Source organism: Henckelia pumila, chromosome 2 (genome assembly GCF_033568475.1).
Source record: "Henckelia pumila isolate YLH828 chromosome 2, ASM3356847v2, whole genome shotgun sequence".
In the NCBI taxonomy this organism is placed as follows: Eukaryota; Viridiplantae; Streptophyta; class Magnoliopsida; order Lamiales; family Gesneriaceae; genus Henckelia; species Henckelia pumila.
Genome location: NC_133121.1, coordinates 101,595,617 through 101,614,805, shown reverse-complemented (window position 1 = coordinate 101,614,805; position 19,189 = coordinate 101,595,617). Strand labels below are relative to the sequence as shown.

General features: G+C 34.5%; 3 protein-coding genes across 6 annotated transcripts; 1 reads left to right on the top strand and 2 right to left on the bottom strand.

The window, feature by feature from the left end:
* Positions 1-1,145: 1,145 nt before the first annotated feature.
* Positions 1,146-6,641, top strand: LOC140882689 (uncharacterized). Of its 2 annotated transcripts, none has more exons than XM_073288838.1 (5): positions 1,146-1,269; positions 2,199-2,319; positions 2,633-3,060; positions 3,628-3,748; positions 5,385-6,641. In XM_073288838.1, exons 1-5 carry the CDS (start codon positions 1,235-1,237, stop codon positions 6,414-6,416), a joined length of 1,737 nt encoding a protein of 578 aa, XP_073144939.1. In that variant the 5' UTR covers positions 1,146-1,234; the 3' UTR covers positions 6,417-6,641. The 2 variants fall into 2 exon arrangements, with proteins under 2 accessions (XP_073144939.1, XP_073144938.1); XM_073288837.1 differs by having other exon boundaries at positions 3,493-3,748.
* Positions 6,642-7,296: 655 nt separating this feature from the next.
* LOC140881852 (uncharacterized) lies at positions 7,297-13,706 on the bottom strand. Of its 2 annotated transcripts, none has more exons than XM_073287480.1 (14): positions 13,479-13,706; positions 12,311-12,422; positions 11,970-12,082; positions 11,769-11,891; positions 11,514-11,686; positions 11,245-11,320; positions 10,785-10,871; positions 10,016-10,096; positions 9,889-9,921; positions 9,197-9,250; positions 9,030-9,071; positions 8,022-8,100; positions 7,877-7,947; positions 7,297-7,786 (listed from the first exon to the last, which is right to left on the bottom strand). In XM_073287480.1, exons 1-14 carry the CDS (start codon positions 13,665-13,667, stop codon positions 7,685-7,687), a joined length of 1,335 nt encoding a protein of 444 aa, XP_073143581.1. In that variant the 5' UTR covers positions 13,668-13,706; the 3' UTR covers positions 7,297-7,684. The 2 variants fall into 2 exon arrangements, with proteins under 2 accessions (XP_073143581.1, XP_073143582.1); XM_073287481.1 differs by lacking the exon at positions 13,479-13,706 and adding an exon at positions 12,525-12,676.
* Positions 13,707-17,067: 3,361 nt separating this feature from the next.
* LOC140883744 (nifU-like protein 4, mitochondrial) lies at positions 17,068-18,796 on the bottom strand. Of its 2 annotated transcripts, none has more exons than XM_073290327.1 (3): positions 18,494-18,787; positions 18,005-18,161; positions 17,068-17,836 (listed from the first exon to the last, which is right to left on the bottom strand). In XM_073290327.1, exons 1-3 carry the CDS (start codon positions 18,644-18,646, stop codon positions 17,373-17,375), a joined length of 774 nt encoding a protein of 257 aa, XP_073146428.1. In that variant the 5' UTR covers positions 18,647-18,787; the 3' UTR covers positions 17,068-17,372. The 2 variants fall into 2 exon arrangements, with proteins under 2 accessions (XP_073146428.1, XP_073146427.1); XM_073290326.1 differs by having other exon boundaries at positions 17,071-17,836; positions 18,005-18,166; positions 18,494-18,796.
* Between the last annotated feature and the right edge of the window lie 393 nt (positions 18,797-19,189).

The window sequence follows — 19,189 nt, the reverse complement described above, 5'->3', positions numbered from 1 at the left end:
CAAATATTTTATTATCTATACTAATATATAATAGTTAAGCTCTAGAGATGACAACATTTTTTTTTCAAAATTTTCCTCATACTAAATATGTAAATTTGACTCTATTTGTTCATGTTTTTCATATTTTCTCAACGAACAATTATAGATAAGATAAATAACTTTTAAATTTATTTATACATTACTTTATAAAATTAAAAAAAATCATAATTAAATTATCATATTTAAACTAATTAATAAAAAATAAGAAATATATTATTTATATATATAATATATTATTTTAAAACAGTCACTTTAAATTATTAATTAACAAAAGGTATATATGGTTACCCCACTTGACCATTTGTACAAAGTCAAGTTTGGAGTCTTGAATTTGACTTTGAATATTTCAACCTTAAAATAATGAGTTCCATTCCTCATCAACTTACATGTATTGATTCCATTTAAATTATTACCATTTCTTAAATAAATAATAAAATATGCATAAAAATCATGCAAAAATATGATGACATACGTAAATTATATACTAAAAAAACTTAATTTTGCCCAATCTACGCATCCTTTTTTAATTTATATAGCCATCGTTTTCATTTGAGCGTTTAAAAAGGATGCAATTGCGTTTTTGTGGGCCTGTGGCCATCTGTTTAGAAAAACGATATATTTTTTTGTATATAAAAAATTTATAATAGTATGTATATATATATATATAAGAGAGACATAATAAAACAATAAAGAGTACGATTCATATTTTCGGTTTTAAATTATAAAAAAAACTATTAAATTATCAACTAATAAAAAAAGACATATCATATTAAAATTATATAATTTTAAAAATAGATATTATATTATATCCACACAACATGTATATTAAGTTATATATGTAATGTAACGTGTGTACTATGATGCTAATATGTATATCTATATTATTATTGTTTTTTAGAATTATATCTATATTATTTATAAAGTAAGATAAGAAGATGACAGTGTTTTTTTAATATGTTCATTTCTAATATTTTTAAAAAAAAAAAAAAAAACTCACAAAATTATCAAATTATTAAAAAAAAAAAAAGTACCGTTGACCAGAAGTCAGAGTATTTCGTGAGGTCAAAATTGCAATTCATTTTAATTTTCTGACGTCGAATCCAATGGTTCAATCCATCTCCTCTCTTTAAATCAGTGATCAAGTTTCAAAGTTTTGACATTTGCTTCTTACAGGAGCTGGAGCAGCTAAAAAAAAATGTCTGGTTCTATGAATGAAGATCAAGAACTGAGGTATTGGGATCCTCTTTCCCATTTTGCATGTCTTAGTTCTTAATTTTCAAGCTTTTTGCGCTGAATTATGATGCAAGTTTTTTTCTTTTCTGGGTTTTCATCTTTGCGAGCCCTTATCTTTTGTTGAGATTCTCTCTTCGGAATTGCTGGGTTTTAGCTTGTGATTTCGGGAGTGGGGAATTTCTTAATATATTTTTCTCAATTTTTTTGTGTTATTTTATTTTATTTATTTATTAAAAAAAAAAAACAAGTAGCTGAATACGCTGATGGATAGTTTTGATTTTGTTATGATGATGTTTAGATCAAAGAAGACAACTTGATTCACGCCAATTTAGTGGCAATTGAACTTGGAGCTTCTCTGCTGTAAATTGTAATAGGAGCTTAAACATGTTAATACTCTAGTTGCATGATATATGCATACTGTTTTCCATCTAAATTTGTCAAATTTCCTTTAATCATAGGTTTTTCTAGTGTATTTGTGGAGAATTTTCTATGGTTCTTTTAAAATCTTGAAAAATAGTGTTAGATATTGCTTATTGAAGTGTCTTATTTATAACACAGAGAGATCTTGATTGATGTCGAACAAATGTTGATGAAGGGAACCCATTCAGATTATCGTATTTCAGATATAAGGATAAGGATATTGTAATTCTTGTAGTGGTGTTCAACCCATACAAGTTTGTATGTTTTCTTGTACGATTCAAGACTTTAATTTTCGGAAATCTTGACTTGATTTTTGTATGGTATATTCAGGTTTATTCACATCATGATGGATTATTTTATTTTCATTATGAAAAGGAAACGGAACTGGCATGGATTGTTTTCTAAAAGCAATGCTTTTCTACTCTTCAGTGACAGGACATGCCATTTTAATTTATATGGATCTTATTTCGGTACATGTGTGATCCTTTGATGTGCTATTATCACAGGGAAAACACGAGCATGGAAGATTCGAGGGCAATGACGGTTAAATTTCTTCGAGCAAGGTTGTTATCGGAAAGATCTGTCTCCAAAACAGCACTGCAAAGAGCTGAGGAACTGTCCAAGAGAGTGAGTGGGGCAGTATTTGATTTTCACTGTCTTGTCTTGCATTTCCAGTCTGGTGTCTTTTATGATAATTTATTTTTAAATTCAGGAAACAACTGTCCAATTTTTATTTTTTTTTTAAAAAAAATCCAAAAACCAAGTGACTGAAGAATTAATATCTTCAACATGTGGTGTATGCAACGGGGATCAAACAGGTGCAGGATAAGGGGTTAGCATAAGCGTAGAGATATGCAAGTGCTTCTAACCTGTCGGCCCCTCCCCATCCTTGTCCAGTCCTATTTGGCAGCTATATTTTCTAAAACTTAATTATATGCAGGTCATGGAACTTGAAGAGCAACTGAAGTTTACGTCTATTCAAAGAAAAAAAGCTGAAAAGGCAATGGCAGATGTTCTTGCAATTCTTGAGAACCATGGAATAAGTGACATGCCAGAGGGATTTGATTCAAATTCTGATCAGGATGGAACCCTACATGATTTCAAGGCTGATCCATTGATGTTAAGAGAAACTTCAACCAAGAATGCAGCAAGAAAAAGTGAAATGGAGGCTTATTATAGCTCTGAAATTGAATCTTCACCATCAACTGGTAGAAGCTTGACCTGGAAAAGTGCTAAAGATTCCCAGTATTCTCTTGAAAAGAAGAAACACATGGACTCAATTAGAAGAAGAACTAGTTTTGCACTAAATGGTTCTTCAGCGCGACGGGCCTTTAAATCATGTCGCAGGATAAAGCGCAGGGAGCCTAGGTGTGTTTTCTGATGCAGACTTTGAATTCTGGTCCAGTAACCTTTCCCTTTGGACAGATAACACATGAACTTACTCAGCAACTAAGAAACTCTTCACGATTATGCTGGAAAAATGTTGGAGCGCAAATGGCCTAGAAAGTTTGACTTGATGAAACCTCACAATAGTTGCTTATTTTAAAGGGAAAAAAGGACAAGTGGATACTTCTGTTTATGTAATCTTGTGTTCTGTCTTTTGCTCGACCAATTCATCACATCTTATCTAATTGTGTGAATATATAACATGCTCAACTAATTGCAGTTAAATTAAGTTAATACCTGAACTGTAAAGCCAGTTTCACAATGAACCAGTTCATTATTTGTTATCAGAGCCATAGAAGAGTTTCAGAATGATGGCCCTGTGAAAGCCTCATTTTCGAGAGATGTTTCCAACAGGTTTGATGGTGAGGCTGATGCATTAATGGACAGCAACAATCTTGATAGTGGGAGAATACCAGTGGATAAACCCATGATAGAATCAGAGAGTGGAAGCCAAAAAACTAACGGTCGTTGCATTACTGTACATGACAGAGATAAAGACATGGAAAGTGCATTGCAACATCAGGCACAGCTCATTGGCCAATATGAAGAGGAGGAAAAGGCCCAAAGAGAATGGGAGGAGAAATTTAGAGAAAGTAACACTTTCGAACAGGTCAGTGTTATCAGTTTCTACTGTTTAGTCATTAAAGTAATCCATAAAAAGTGCAACATTATTTTTCAAATACCTCTGTGGTCTGGGTTTATATTTGGCACATTTAAAGTCTATGCTAGTGATTAGTTTTTCTAATGTTGCTTAACAATGATTAATATCTGCATTTTTCTCATGTCTATAATTGGGATGCGTACTAGTCCATTTTTCACATAGCTAACACTGTGACATCTCGAAAGTTTTCTAGGCCCGCGTAAGTGCGGCTGTACCACTTCACATCTGTCATCACTCTACAAACAAAACTGGTTTATCCAAGTTTTTATAGAAGTTCATTTTAATCCGTTATAAACCATTTAAAATTTTCATTTTAACTCATGTTGGACAAGGTATCACAATCAGCTTTCCCTCAGAACACGACATCCTCGGCTCAGCCTAATCCCACGATCCACTAGCGCTAGGAATTTGGAGGTGGCTTATACATCTTAGAGAGATGGTTTTTGTATATGTAGGACTTTGTTTCACGGGTTCAAAAGGGGGCTCTTACACACATAGTTGCCATGTATAGCATGTATTTCTTAATGTTTCTGCTGACCTGGTTCTGATACTATTCTGTTACACCTTGGGCCTAGGCCGCATAAGCCCCGTTGTACAATGGAATCCTGTAGCAACTAGCAACTACTTCTTGTCTACCCTCGTTGTACGAAAATGGGTAACTCAAGTTTCTAAGAGTTCATTGCAACTCTTGTAAACTATTTTAATTTTTCATTTTATCTCATCTAGGACAATGATACATAATAGTTTTTAAAAAGTATTAGTACATTTATTAATGATGTTTTTGGGAAATGATATAAGGTTGAATTAAAAGAAAATATTATGCTCGAAGATATAAAATGAGATGAAAAAGAATTTTGTGAAAATTATATGGGAGAACATAGTGCAGCATGTTTGTTTGCATTTTAGGAGAATGAAAATATTTTGGGGACACGACAACAAATATTGCAACATTGACGTATTTAGCACATTGATTTATGAGGCTCAAGTGAACATACCAATCTTCTATGTATAAAAAGGATGGTTTTGGGTTGAAAATTAGAGAATAAGCTCCATTATGTACCATATCATTAAGAATATATTTGGTTATTCTCATTTAAGTCTGAGGTCTACAGATCCAGGATATGAAACACAATCACAGCTTTAGTGAAAAAACGTTTCTCAGCGTATTGTCTTGTATGCTGTTGGCATGCATATTATTTTGTCCTCACTCTTTTCTTGATACTTGTCATTGATGGTTTTATTTTTGTCCAGATATAATTCTTGATGCATGTCTGCCTTTTTTGACTCTGAATAATTTTCGATATGTAAGATAAAAATGAAGATATAACCACCTGAATTGGCTTTATACTCTCAAAAAAGAAAATCGAAAGGTTGATGTATTTTACGTTCAGTTGAGGCTGATGAAGTAATTCTAGCAATGTGGGAATCGGGACAATCTACGTATCAGTATTTCACAGAGACAAGGACTTCCTTGATTAGAACAAACGTCTTCTTGTAATTGCTGATCTTAGACCTTTGATGCACCAGATACATATATTTGATCTCCCATCATCATTTTCATACTTTCTTGTACATGATTTGTCAGGATTCAAGAGATCCTGGGAACCATTCAGATGTGACTGAAGAACGAGATGATATTAAGCTAACTAAAGTATCAGATGCTACTGGAACATTATGTACAAATACTCAAGAAACCCTCGGTAGCCTTTTCAGTAAAGACCCCCAGGCTCCCAAATGTTTGTCATCACTCACCGATGCGAAAAAGGGATTCTTACAGGATTTGTCAAAATCTCCAGAATCTGAAATTCCAATTCTGGTAACAAATGGTGACAATGATCCAGAAATTTCAGGGTTGCATTACGACACGTCCGTGCATATGTGCCACCAATATATGCCGATGTCAAGTAATATTGCATCCCCCTCATCAAAGGTTTCTTCTCATGCAGAGACAAGCACACCGAGCAGCTCTTCATCCCTCAATCTCACAGTTGGGCCACAGGAAACTTCAACCAATTTAGGATCGGTACTGGAGGCACTTCAGCAAGCCAAATCGTCACTACAAGAGAAACTCAATAGCTCATCACTGGTGGACAGAGGAACTTTGAACACACATGATACTTTCAAAATTCCCACTGGCTCTCATGCGCTTCTGCGGTTACCAACTGAAGATCAATGTAAAGCAAATACCATAGCCAACCATCCTGACATTGGGGTACCATCGATTTTTTCGAGTATCCCACATGAAGTTTCTGGTGGTAAATTCTTTACTGGGCCTTATGTTGATCCTAGAATGGCTTTGTCTAATGAAGTATTTTTCACAGTTCCTTCTAGCACTTTAACTGAAACCAGGTACAGACTTCCCCCTCAGAGATCCCTCAGTCAGCCAAGACCAGTCACAGTTCCACCATCTTACAATCAAACTAACCACATTGATCCTTACACAAATATGGTTCTCCCATCTGTTAACGATTCCTACCCATTTCTTCCTAATTTTACCCCTCGATTACCCTTGAAAGAGGGGACGGTGAGAACCTCTTCAAGTTCAGAAACTGGACTACCTCCAGTCACACACTTGCGATCCTACAATGAACATTATCAGTCATACATGAATAGGTAGCTGCTCTCTGTAGCAAGCTGCTTCTTGCTGATACTTTACAGCATCCTGGACTATATTATATATATTTCTCTCATTCGATCTTTTTTATTTAAAAAAAGCTCTTGTACTGTCGACTTGTATGTGGATAATTATGTTCTATCAGCTTTCATATGTAATCTGTTTGGTGTAGTCCTTGTAGTCGTAGAAGCAAAGTGTTGAATTTTCAGGATTAATCTTTTTATACTTTGGATGATTCTTTGGCTCGTTTTATCTTGATATTCACATTTGTTAGCGATATCCAAAATAATATTTTTAGCCTTCTTGAAGATGGGAGTTGTTGCGTTTCCTATTTTGTAAGTCTATTGAAAGATGGTTTGATTTATTATCCCTTGCATATTGCACGAAACCGAGAAGCACTATAATTTTATGATTTAAACGGTACCCGAAATGACGCATTCATAGTTGTTGATTCATTTCTAAACTTCAGCCCATTTGAATGTGAAACTCTTGATGTCACATTTGATTTAAAAACCAACATCACACTGTGGGAGTTATAAGTTATGGGTAATTTTTAAGAGTTTTTGTAGGTCTATATTTGATGCATTTAAATAATTTAATTAATAAGATTGCATGCACTTAATCAATACCATGTTATTAAGGGAAAAAATGGTCATCCCCTAATCATGATTTTAGTTATCTAATTGGTCAGATTTCATCTGATATTTCATTATAAAAGTTTTTGTTTTTATTTTTTTGCCTCCAGAGCCTTTACCCTGCGTTACTGTGATCGGATTCAAAGAAATATTATTTCACTAGTTAGAAAGCTAAAATCAAAATTAGTCCCTCTGTTTTATGTAATAATATTATATATTGAAGAAAAACTCTATTATTACTCAAGACATTCACACAAAAAAGTGGAGAGAGAATTTTTGCTCATAAAACGTTTACCATCAAACACAATACGTACAACTCCGGTAATACATTAAACTTTCAGTGCAAATGCTCCTCTATAATACTATATAATTACTAATTAGTGGTACAATGATTAGTTCATGTTTCCTTGGGTATATATACAAATCTTGTTGGGAGGAGGACGAGACTAAGGTACTGTTTGGAAACTCTAAAAATAAGTTATTATAGATTTTCTTTTAACAAATTTGTAAAAAAAAAATCTATAAACACTTATGTTTAGAGATTGCAAACACTCCCTAAGCAAACAGCGAACCATTAGCCAGCTTTCTATAAAATCGAAATGTCCATGTGTTTGCCTTGCCAACGCCATTCAACGTTTAAGATAACAGAGGTGCTTCAATGTTTTCAACTCCATCTTCTAAATTCTTGCCTGGTGGGGTATCTAGTTTCAATGTCCAAGCCAAGTACAAAGAAATAACCTGAATGGAATATTACGTAGATTTGTTTCAAGACTGCCCGGAGTACTAATCACAAGGACTGTTTTTAAATGTTCATATTAGTTTAGTTACCATGCTTAACGATGCAAACACAATACTGAAACCTTTGCAGTTGAAAGGTGCATCTTTTGACAGAAACCATGCTGCAATAAGGCCAAACAAGGGTTAAAAAATTGCTAATGATGGGTCCTTCATGGAAATGGAACAGCTGACTTACTGGTTAGGGGACTCATTACAACTGGTGAAAGCAAGCTCGCGATGGATTGCACGCCAGCTATGAATCCTTGCGCTTTTCCCTGATTCAAGATTGCCATGTAGAAGAAAATTAGCGGTTTGGTTCAAAGTAGTTTAATGAAAGAGGACGAAACATGTGATGCTTTTATCCCACGTTGGTTTGTGGTGAGTTTATTATATCTCTCTCTTCACCAAGTTAGCCATTTTCATAGGACAAGAATAGATTTGAAGGAATTATTAGTGTAGTAGTTCACTGCATAAAGTAGGACAACAGTATATATTTCACTGCATAAAATGTGTATTAACTGGACCCTTGAGCGTGGAGCATGAGAAAAAAGGTCAAACCCGACCAATCATTATGTTTCTTTCATTCTCTATTTTCAGAATCTAACACAGATTTGAACAAGAATATTGCAAAATACTTCCATGAATAGTCGAATACTCACAAATGCTTAAAGATGTTTGGTGACATAAGAATATGAAAAGAAGCCCTCGGACTTGCAAGAACATGGAATTTTTGGTCATGCAAGGTATGCCTTTCCACATGAAATGAAACTCGTGTGACTCTCCAAGGAATTTCAAAGAAGGCCCAACACTCACAACAGCCCAGGATTTCTGGTTCATGCAAGCTTTGGTTTTTATACACAAAATGAGACCAGTGTGACTATCACTTCTGTGTATCAGGGTGAGCCATGCCTGATTCACTAGATATCAGATCTCAATGAAGTAAAAAGGCCCGTCAGCTTAATGGAAGATCGAACAGAAAATTCTTCTAGCAAAGGAATTTGAAATATTAGTGTAAATCAAGCAGTCACGTTATCCAAGGTTTGAGTTCCAATATTTTCAGGGGAACGAATTATATCTCCGTCTGTTACATCTCATATGACATCAGTTTAATGCTGTTGATTTCAATAAGAACTAAACAGTAAAAAATGTATAAGTTGCTTCTTCGTCCTTAACATAAAGTATTTGCGGCAGAGTGTAGACCAACCTGATTTACCGAGTTTGATGCCTTGGATATCACAGCGTAAGTCTGCAAAATACGCAAATAATGAGTAAAACTGGAATTAAAATGAATTGAATGGCAAAAGACACCTTAGTAGCATAACTTTGCACAAATAATGGTGGGACGAAGCTTATGCAATGGTAAGTACTCACAGAAGGTTTCACAAGGACGTAAATAACTCCAAAAGCGGCACTCAAATATGGCACCTACGGTCAGCAACAGACGAGTCAAAAAAAAAAAGACAAAATAACAAGGGATAGCACATATATGACATATTTACGAAAGGACAGATGAATCTCAAATTTCTTCAACCCCATGAATTAGTACTACCAATATGCATGCTATCAGCAACACACCGATAGAAGGGTGCTCAAATTTCGAGAGTAATTTGTTGGTACCACATTTTAGTCCCACTTTACCCCTGATACAGGTAATATACAACAGTTCCACCCCCTTAAGAATTATACATGAGGCAACACCTCCAAAGTAAAGTACATAAACATATGGTCAGATTCAGTAAACACCTCCTCAAATTTATGTTAGATCAGTGTTGATATGGTTTCCATATTTAGAAATCCGATTTTTGAGTACCTTGAACTTTGAAGTGACAAGTGCACATTAGCATGCACGAAAGAAAAATGGAAGATATTAGAGAATGTTACACGTAAACTTGAGTATAATAACCTGAATGCATTTGAATTTACATGCCTGAGTTTACAAGTATAATGGATATGCTAAGATTTTTTATGTGGAGCATAGGAGTCAATATAAGTGACACTTTCAAGTGACAGAAAGAAAAGGGAAAAAATGAGCATGATTTCCAATATTTTGATTGTATGCATACCCAAGATGCCCATGCCAAGCCATATAGCAGTCCCTGCACAAACAACTCATTTTGTGAAATACTATTAACAATCGCTGAATTTATTCAGGCAACAGTGTGATGAATTATATTCAACAAAGCAACTTACATAGGCCACTGATGCCAGCACGCCTACGCTGAGTATCACTTTCTCTCCAACCAACGGATTGACCAAAGGAAGAACCAATATCTTGATACATGCAATGTAAGGGAAACAAGTAAGACGAGAAAGAAAATTTAAGAGAGTGGCATGAGCTGGGATAGATCCAAGATTTTAGTTGGAGGTGATACAAAGCATTTGATTTTCAAAATGGGCAAGTGAAGTGACTTGCACATTGGAAATGACTCGAGAATTTTTTTTAACTATTCATGCATATGGGTACGTTGCACATACGCAACATATATTATCTCAAACAAGCTAAAATCCCCTATGAAAAATCAATCCCAAAATCCCCTAATATTTTTGAATTGATAGCTGAGACCTCTTTCGGCAATTTTTTGTGGTACAACTGTACAAGTGATTGTCATCGGCTTATACATAAATTATTCAGAAACAAGAGTTCTCATAGTCCAAAATCTCATTTAAAACTATTTATTATATATATTTATACGCACAGCGCGCGCGCGCACATAGATATCAATTTATAAAATAAAATGAGGTTTTAGCTCGTTGATTTTACAGATAGGATTTTAGCCTCTTCCACAATAGCATATGGGGTTCTATACAAGTTACCCCACCCTTATTTGCTCCACCGTGTAGCATGCTTATTTGCATGCCTGTTGGGGATAATCCAGGGTTGTGACAAAGGTCAAATTGTTACGATCCAACATATATTAGATTCCATGATTGTGGAATGACAGAAAAAAATGAATGGTACCTGAGAAAAAATTGAGCCAACTCCCACCAACATCAAGATTTCTGAGAGCTGATTTTTGTCGAAACCAAAAGCCGACTTCAAATAGTACTGCAAGCCGCAAGGTTAAAGAAATTTGCGATCAGAGGCTATCACATGTGATTAATAACTGTATTTCTCATGCAACAGTTGCTGAGTTCGATGAACAATTTTGGAAGATACAGAGAAAAAGATGTTCAGAACAAGGAAAGCGCTTCAGGTGAAAAGTACTCCTGATGAACACAATGCATGTAACAGAGGTCTGAAATAGCATATCCAGTTAGTTAATTTGCAGAAATAATTTCATACTTTTCGCAAACATCATCTGAGACAAACATAATTGCAATTAAAATGTAAAGAAATCCGCTGAAATAAGAATTTTGCATAAATAACTTAATCGTACGGTATCACTATCAACCTCTTCTCAAAGAGTTAAGAGGCATACCAATAAGACACTGCTGATGCCAGACATTCCCAATTCATAGAAGAAGGAAACAAGCGAAATGCGTTTAAGAGTTGAGCTGAAAAAAAAATTAACAAGAGTTATAGTGAGTATACATTATACAACGATAACAAGTTTTTTCTTTTAAATTTCTCATAATGTTAAGCTCTGGTACCCTTTAAAACAAAAACTAACAGCTCCACATGCTAGAGTCCAATAAAAGTCGAATACTTAGTCACTTGCAGTAGAACTTGAAACATTATAAAGTTCACCTGCTGATAACTACATTTGCAGCATTCCTCATTGAATGATACCGTTCCTTGAAAACTTTAAGAATCTTATTTAAGCAAGGGCTATGTTGGTCTGAATTTTTTATTGGTCGCACTGTTTCTGTCAGAAACAGTATCATGTAAACGGGAACAAAGATCAATAGAGCTAGGGATACCTGGAATTAGAAGTTCAATCACATTAATAAGAACAGTATAGACACCAGTAGAACAAATTTTAAGGTTCCAACATGAGCATGCCTCGAAAATGTAATCTTCAGGTAAAAACCTTGCAAGGATGTTACCAATGACATGTGAAAAAGAAAATAGACCAGTGATCCAACTAAAAGCTGCAGCCCTTTGTCCCTCATTCACAACATCTGCCTGAAAGTAGAAAGAAAAACATATAACTTTCATTCTGGTGGGTGGTGCAAGTCATGTACATGGAAAAGAAGAACTTACCGCATATGCAACAGCAATGCAAAAAATACTTCCCTGGCTTATGATATAAGAAACTGTCCGGATAGCATAGTATGCATATACAGATTCTTTTGATTGGTTGATGGCAAGTAAAGCTGCAAAAAATGCAATGTAATTAAACAAAAGCATTACAATGAAAATCTATGTTTTAGTAGAGTGATGTGGCAATGTCATGATGCCTTGATATAGTATAATTATGAAACCACAAGTCATTGGGATCTAAATACTCGACCGAAATATATATATCTACAGCTATGGTTCTTCATATTTACACGAGTAGAGATTAGCAGATGCTGAAATTTAAGATGTATGGATAAACATACTGAAAGGGGCAATAGTTGTAGATAAAGTGAGAAGAAGCATCGGTTTACGGCCATACTCGTCCGCCAGCTGACCAAGGAGTGGAAGAACTATAGTCTTGAATATTCCAACAACCTACAAGCACAAAGAAAGGGCAAATATTTAATGGTAAAAATCCTGGGTGATGAACATTGGTAGAGTTCTTAATTAATTGAACTCAAAAGTAGTGTGTTGTACTTGACTGGTTGAGAAGGACCATGTAGCTTGGTTTTGATTTGTTTGTCATTGGAATGTTCGATTCTTAACATCGTTTACCAGCCCTCAACAGAATCTTATACTTGAGCAAAAATAGAAAAACCATATCACTACATTATTTATATTTATGACATGAATTCAATTCACCCCTTCCAACCCCAGCAGATGCATTAAATATAGAGAGGGCAATGAGGGAGTTCTGGTGGGCCACTCAACCGTAGCTCAAATGTTGATGAGGTTGAAATTATGCAATATTCTTTTAACTGTAAACTGGCTCATAAGCTATTAATAATAGTTAGAATTATTAGCCTCCGAAAGATATCCGAGTTGGTGCAGTAGGCGAACATTTTGACCAATGGTCCGGGTTCGATTCCTTTAACAACACTTTTTGAATGAGCTACACAAAGATTTGTCCAGAGTGCGTTTAGGCTACTGCACAGAGTTTACCCGTAAAACAGAAAGTTATGGGCCGTAGGTGCCTAGCACAAGAGACGGACTTGAGCGAGGACTTGTCTTTTTCATTTAAAAAAATTTAAAGCTCAAACTCAAAAACTTATATCATAAATAGTTAATTTTTAAAGAAAAAAAAATTATATCATAAATTATACAAGCTTGAGCCTAAACATTTTTTCAAAACTCACTCTTAACAGTCCAACTCCTGTTCATTTACAGCTCTCTCTAGCACCTCCAATACTCTCCTAAACACGTCAGCCCATCTGAATTATCAAACAGTTGGTCTGGAAAAAGAAAATATACAAAAAGAGCAACTCAAACCAATTTACAAAAACCCAATCACGAAATGATTCCAGCTAATGATCAAACCAAAATTGTGTCTTTCTCCAAGAAATATTATCTCGACAATCAAATCCTGACTCACTTGTCTGCGCGAAAGAAGAGAAGAAAAGTGGGGGAAAAAAAAAAGTAAAGGGTACTGACGGTTTGCTGGAATCCATTGATATAAATGGCCTGAGGACAAGTTTTCCGGGCCGGGCAAAGGGCGTTTGTGGTGACATCAACAAGCACAGACACAGTCATCTCTTCTGCCACCCAATGGACACACAGCGGCAACAGAAGATGAATCAATGGCCGAAGCTCTCTCATTCTCTCCCACCACAATCCCATCATTCATCCAATATCCTTTCTCTTTTTTTTTTTCTTTATATTTTTCTTTACTATAAAATGTATGTATTTTATCTACGCCCGTCGTTTTATACATGCTCTGACGTTGAAGAATGATAGTAACTTTACAATTAACTAATCTTTTCTCCCACTTCTAGTTTTAAATTAAATAAATTATATTGACACAAAAACAAAAGATATATTTTTTTATTACATGATGTAAATCGAACTCCTGACTTCTGATCATTCATTCGCTCCACTACCGCCATACTCGTCACCGAACCAATTTTGCTAGTATATTTTTTCTTGATTAATTACATGTTGACGAAATTAGAAACTCTCTCGATGCATGAAAATTCATATGAGATGGTTTCGTTGATAAATTTTGTAAGATATGATCTTTACTTAACTCAATCCATTAAAAAATATTGCTTTTGATCGTAGATATGAGTCGGATTGACCCATTTCACAAATATAAATCGACGAAACTGTATCACAAGAGACCTACTCTTCCCAATAAATCTTAAGATACCGTTTGGTTTCATGGATGAGATGAGATGTATGAGAGATGAATAAAAATGTCATAAAAACATGATGAAATATGGATAAGCAATACATAGATATGAACAATATGTTGTTTTGTATGTTTTTTTTAATTTTAATTTTGTATGATTATTGTGCTTATTACTATAAAATATCTTAATTATCCTTTTCAATTTCTACTCATCCTCCACTTACACCATGGGTTAGAACAGATTTTTCATCAAAGCCTACATATAATGTTATATCGGGTCATGAGATAACATCGAGTTAACAAAAAAATGACAGAAACATGAGATGAGTAAAAATTTGTGGATCATCTCACTTTCCTCCAATGTACCAAACGGTAGCTAATAATATTTACTAAACTAATCGATTTTTGATGCAAATCGTGTCACACAGTATACACGAGATCGCATTAAAAATAACAACAGATTGGGTAGATCAAAATTTTTGAATTAATTTCATTGGTTTTAAGTATATATATAATTTATGATTGATTGAAAACAATAATTGAATAAATTTTTGGTGATAGAATGTACGTTAGTAGGTATGTTGTTGATAAAATAGATACAATTTGATGTGAGCTGGTGGTTGAAAGCATTGATGGACGTTGAGCAATGGGCCAGCCAGTTAACGCAATATGTGCAAGTGATGCAGTGAGGGGTTGTACGTTGTGCTGCGTCCATTGTACGATTGATAGGCTTAGCACAAGGCTCTCCACCATGGCACACTCCGTGCACGTGCCCACAATTGATGGGCGTGTGGAAACTTTACGCCAACTTTATTCGAAAGATATCCGGTCAACAGATAATTCATCGGTTAAGTCGATGCCGTGATAAATTTTGATTGGTTAAAATTAGTGATAAGACCCATTAATTTAAATCAATCATGGGATTACACGTCGTCCACAGGGTAATATCCTGCGGGCGGCATGAACAAAACCCCACGGGTTGTTTTATGCTGCATCTCGGGTTTTATTGGACACTCGTGCTCACATGATTATTTTTGCATTTTATTTGGAAATTTTTTTTAAAAAATACATATAAAATAATCATATAATTTTGAATTTAATATGTAATCCAACGTATAATTTTTCGTGTACATTTAGAATTAACCTTATTGAAATATACAACGTAACGATTTGGGGTTTGGTTTATACTTTATATGATTTGAGGGCTATGTATGATAAAACGTTAACATAGAATAAACAGTGATTCACGGGTTATTTACTTTACGAAGTGTTTGATATCTTAAAACCGAGTGATTTGGATTTTTTTTTTTTTTGTTTTGTGTGTGTTTTTTTTTCTTTTTGATAAACAACACACACGGTACATGTGTTTTGTGTGTTTTTAAACTTTAGATTTTACTTTAACTTCTGCATAATATTAATTCAAATCTTGGAACTAATTTTATGGTGATTTTGGATCCGTCGATGCTGGCCTGAAGACAGATCGGACGACCCGAATTATCACTGATTTGACCTGCAGTGAGATCCGGACCGTCCATACCCCACCCGGGCAGTGGCACTACCCGGGAGGGATAGCATCGACAGATCCGTTGATTTTGGTCCTACAAAAGTAAATATATGAATATTTTTTTAGACACACTTGTCCCGAGAATTTTGAGGAGTTAAATATGTTATTTACTAAGAGTTTTTTTTAGAGTACAAGTAATCAATTACAACAATGTAATGAAACTGTCTACACAATCGACGAGACTTGATCATTGACCTGAGACTTGCTTATTTCGGACAAAAAAACTATTTAAATCTACCTAAATAAATTAAAAAAACTACCCGCAATCCGCGAAAATCGAACCTAATACCAAATTGGTCTCAGATTTTTTTTTTTTGAAAGGTCTAGTAAGAGTATTTTGATATTTAATAAAAACATTAGATTATAACTTGTTTACCAAACTCTAACTTAAAAAATTTACAGCTGTTTACTTTTATTTTCAAATATTAATCACTTTTGATTATTTTTTTCGTACTTCTTCTTGATCCATAAATTTAATCGTTTTTTTAAAAACATATTTTTTGTAAATATCACTCATCGTGTAAAATTAATATATCTATTACTTTTTGTAACTATTTATTTACGAAAACGCTATATATATATATATATTTTTAAAATTTACAATTTTTTTTTATTTTTTCGTTAAAAAAACCGGACCGTACAAACACGCACGATGCGTGCAGTGAAATAATAGTATAGAGTATATATTATATAACAGTTATATATAGATTTTTATAGAATTTAAAATTCGCATTGCATTTCGATGTCTATGACTAATTGACTATGACTCGTAGATGTATTTTAGCTCTCTAAAGTGCGCATGCAAACTTTTCCTAACTACATTTTAATATTAAATGCTTAAAAAGTCGGTCACTGTACCACTACATGAAATTTTGGAAACAATTTCGAAATCATATAGCTCAGCAGATTTTTTATCCATGGATTCACAATTTTAGCCCATTAACTAACATTTTTTTTATTTCAATTTATTCATTTTTTTTATCCAAGCACTGACCTTATACATGCATATCATAATATTCATTGTCATGTCAGTATTTTCCGGTACTACGATAGCACGCCTATAAAATGGCATAAATAGAAAAAAGGACAAATCCATAGATTAAATCATTAAACCATAAACTGACCAACAACATAATTAAAATATAAAACAAGCAAGTTAGTGGTAAAATTTGCAATTTCCCCCAAAAATTAAAACCGAAATTGGACACAGAATTTCAATTTAGGACCCCTACTGTAGCCCTGGAATCTTAGATAGTATTTACGACCACTAAAAAAAGACACGCCAAACAGATAAATACTAAAACTTCATTTACTTGTCTGAGCCATTTGGAAGAAAGTTTTAGATGGAAATAAATTAAAATACATAAGAAACAAAATAAGAAATCAACAAACTGGATTTAACTTATGAAAGTGACATGTCTAGCAGCGTCTTCCATCCATATTCAACATGAACATATGCTTCCTATGTTACTTTCAAAGTAAGATCAAAACCAGAATTATTTCCTCAACATGCTACCAGGAAAAAGCATGCCAAACATTATAATAGCATCCGTGATAAATATAGAACAGAAGAAAAACAGAGAAAAGGGTACATGGGAAGCTACTTAAACCTGCAGATGTACGAGAATGCAAACTATTCGTGCAATGCTCCAGTTAACGTTGCATCTTCTTCTTCGGCATCGAGTTCCTGTTCCACACCTTTGACTTCAGGCACGTAGTGCATGAGCATATTCTCAATGCCAGATTTGAGTGTAACAGATGAGCTGGGACATCCACTGCAAGCTCCTTGCATTCTTAGCTTAACTATTCCTGTGTCTGTATCAAACCCGACATATTCGATATCCCCACCATCATCTTGTACTGCTGGACGGATACGGGTCTCCAATAATTCTTTGATCATAGCAACCGTCTCTGAATCGTCTTCGTGGATAGCCGTGTCCATGGAAGCTGCAGTATTGGAATCAAGGATCAACGGCTGCCCGGAGGAATAGAAATCCATGATAGCTGCAAAGATTTGTGGTTTAAGAAAATCCCATGAATTGTCCTCTGATTTGGTCACTGTCACGAAATCTGATCCAAAGAAGACCCTGGTGATTCCTATATGCATGGAAATTTAGGTCATTACTTGTTACCAAAATTATCCACCTTAAAAAAGTCAGCAAGGAAATGATAATACTTATACTCTTATACAAATCAATAGTTTGACATGAAAAAAAACTTGCATTGTAAACCGAAACATGCGTGGTACCGAGGCCATAAGCTCACCGTCAATTCCAAATATGGTCTTTGCGAGAGGCGAACTCATAGCCGTGCGTGGATTGGGAAAGTCTGCACTGCCAGCCTCCATAACCGGCTTCCCAGGATAGAACATGAGGGACGAAGGATTAGGTGTTGTTTGTGTTTGGATGAACATACTCCTCCTCTGCCCTGTCCAAAACAATCGTCAAACTCACGCCACCAACACCATACCAATCACTAACAAAACTGGTAACAAAACTGGTACTACTTTTACACAGACAAAACCAAAATATAAATGCCTAGTTCATAACACTGAGCTTTATATTATATCCTCAGAAGAAATAGTTTGCACTATTGTAAGCCTAAAATCATGCTTTCTTGCCCTAAATGGATAAGTATTTATCTATAAAACAACCACCCCTAGCCTAAAAGGCCAAGTCTTGCTCACTTCCTGTTCAAGAATTAAATTAAACATTACTGTAACAAGAACAGAAGAATTGGAATCAGGAATCAAACCTTGGAAATAATTCCGCTGGCATGGATGCATAGAAGAGTTGAACGATTTGAAATCGGATGAGCTAGAAGAAGAAGACGAGCGCAGGCGACGAAATATGTAAAATCCCCAATCTGAGAATTTCGAATCGTAGGGTTTAGGCAGCAACACGCCATTGTTACTGCCGGAGAGGATCGCTCGTCGCACAAATCTCCCAAAATTTTTCATATTTGATTGATGTTAGTCAAGCCGGAAAACAAGAATCCATTTCTTCAAGCCATCGGCCAGAATTGGATTCGTCCGTTTGATTCATATTTATATTTATTTATATTTATAAAGATAATAATAATAATTAATATTTTTGAATTAAACATTTCGTGTTTTTTTTATTACAAAAATTGATATCGTCATCGTCTCATAAATTAATGGACGTTCAACTCTCTCGATTGTTGAAAAAAATTTGCACAAAACTAAGAAATATGAAATGAAATATCAAAACCAAGTTATCCTAACAATAAATGATCGATAAATTAACTTTCGTCTCAACATTGTGGATTATAGAACATCTTAAATCATTGAGTCAGTTTATAGTTCTCTTTCAAAATCAAAGTGTCAAAGTAGCTTTTAACTACAAGTCCATTCTTGAGGTATTGAACGAGATCTTAATTATATAAGTTAATTTCTATTTCAATTTTTTTTTTTAAACTATTTTCTATTTC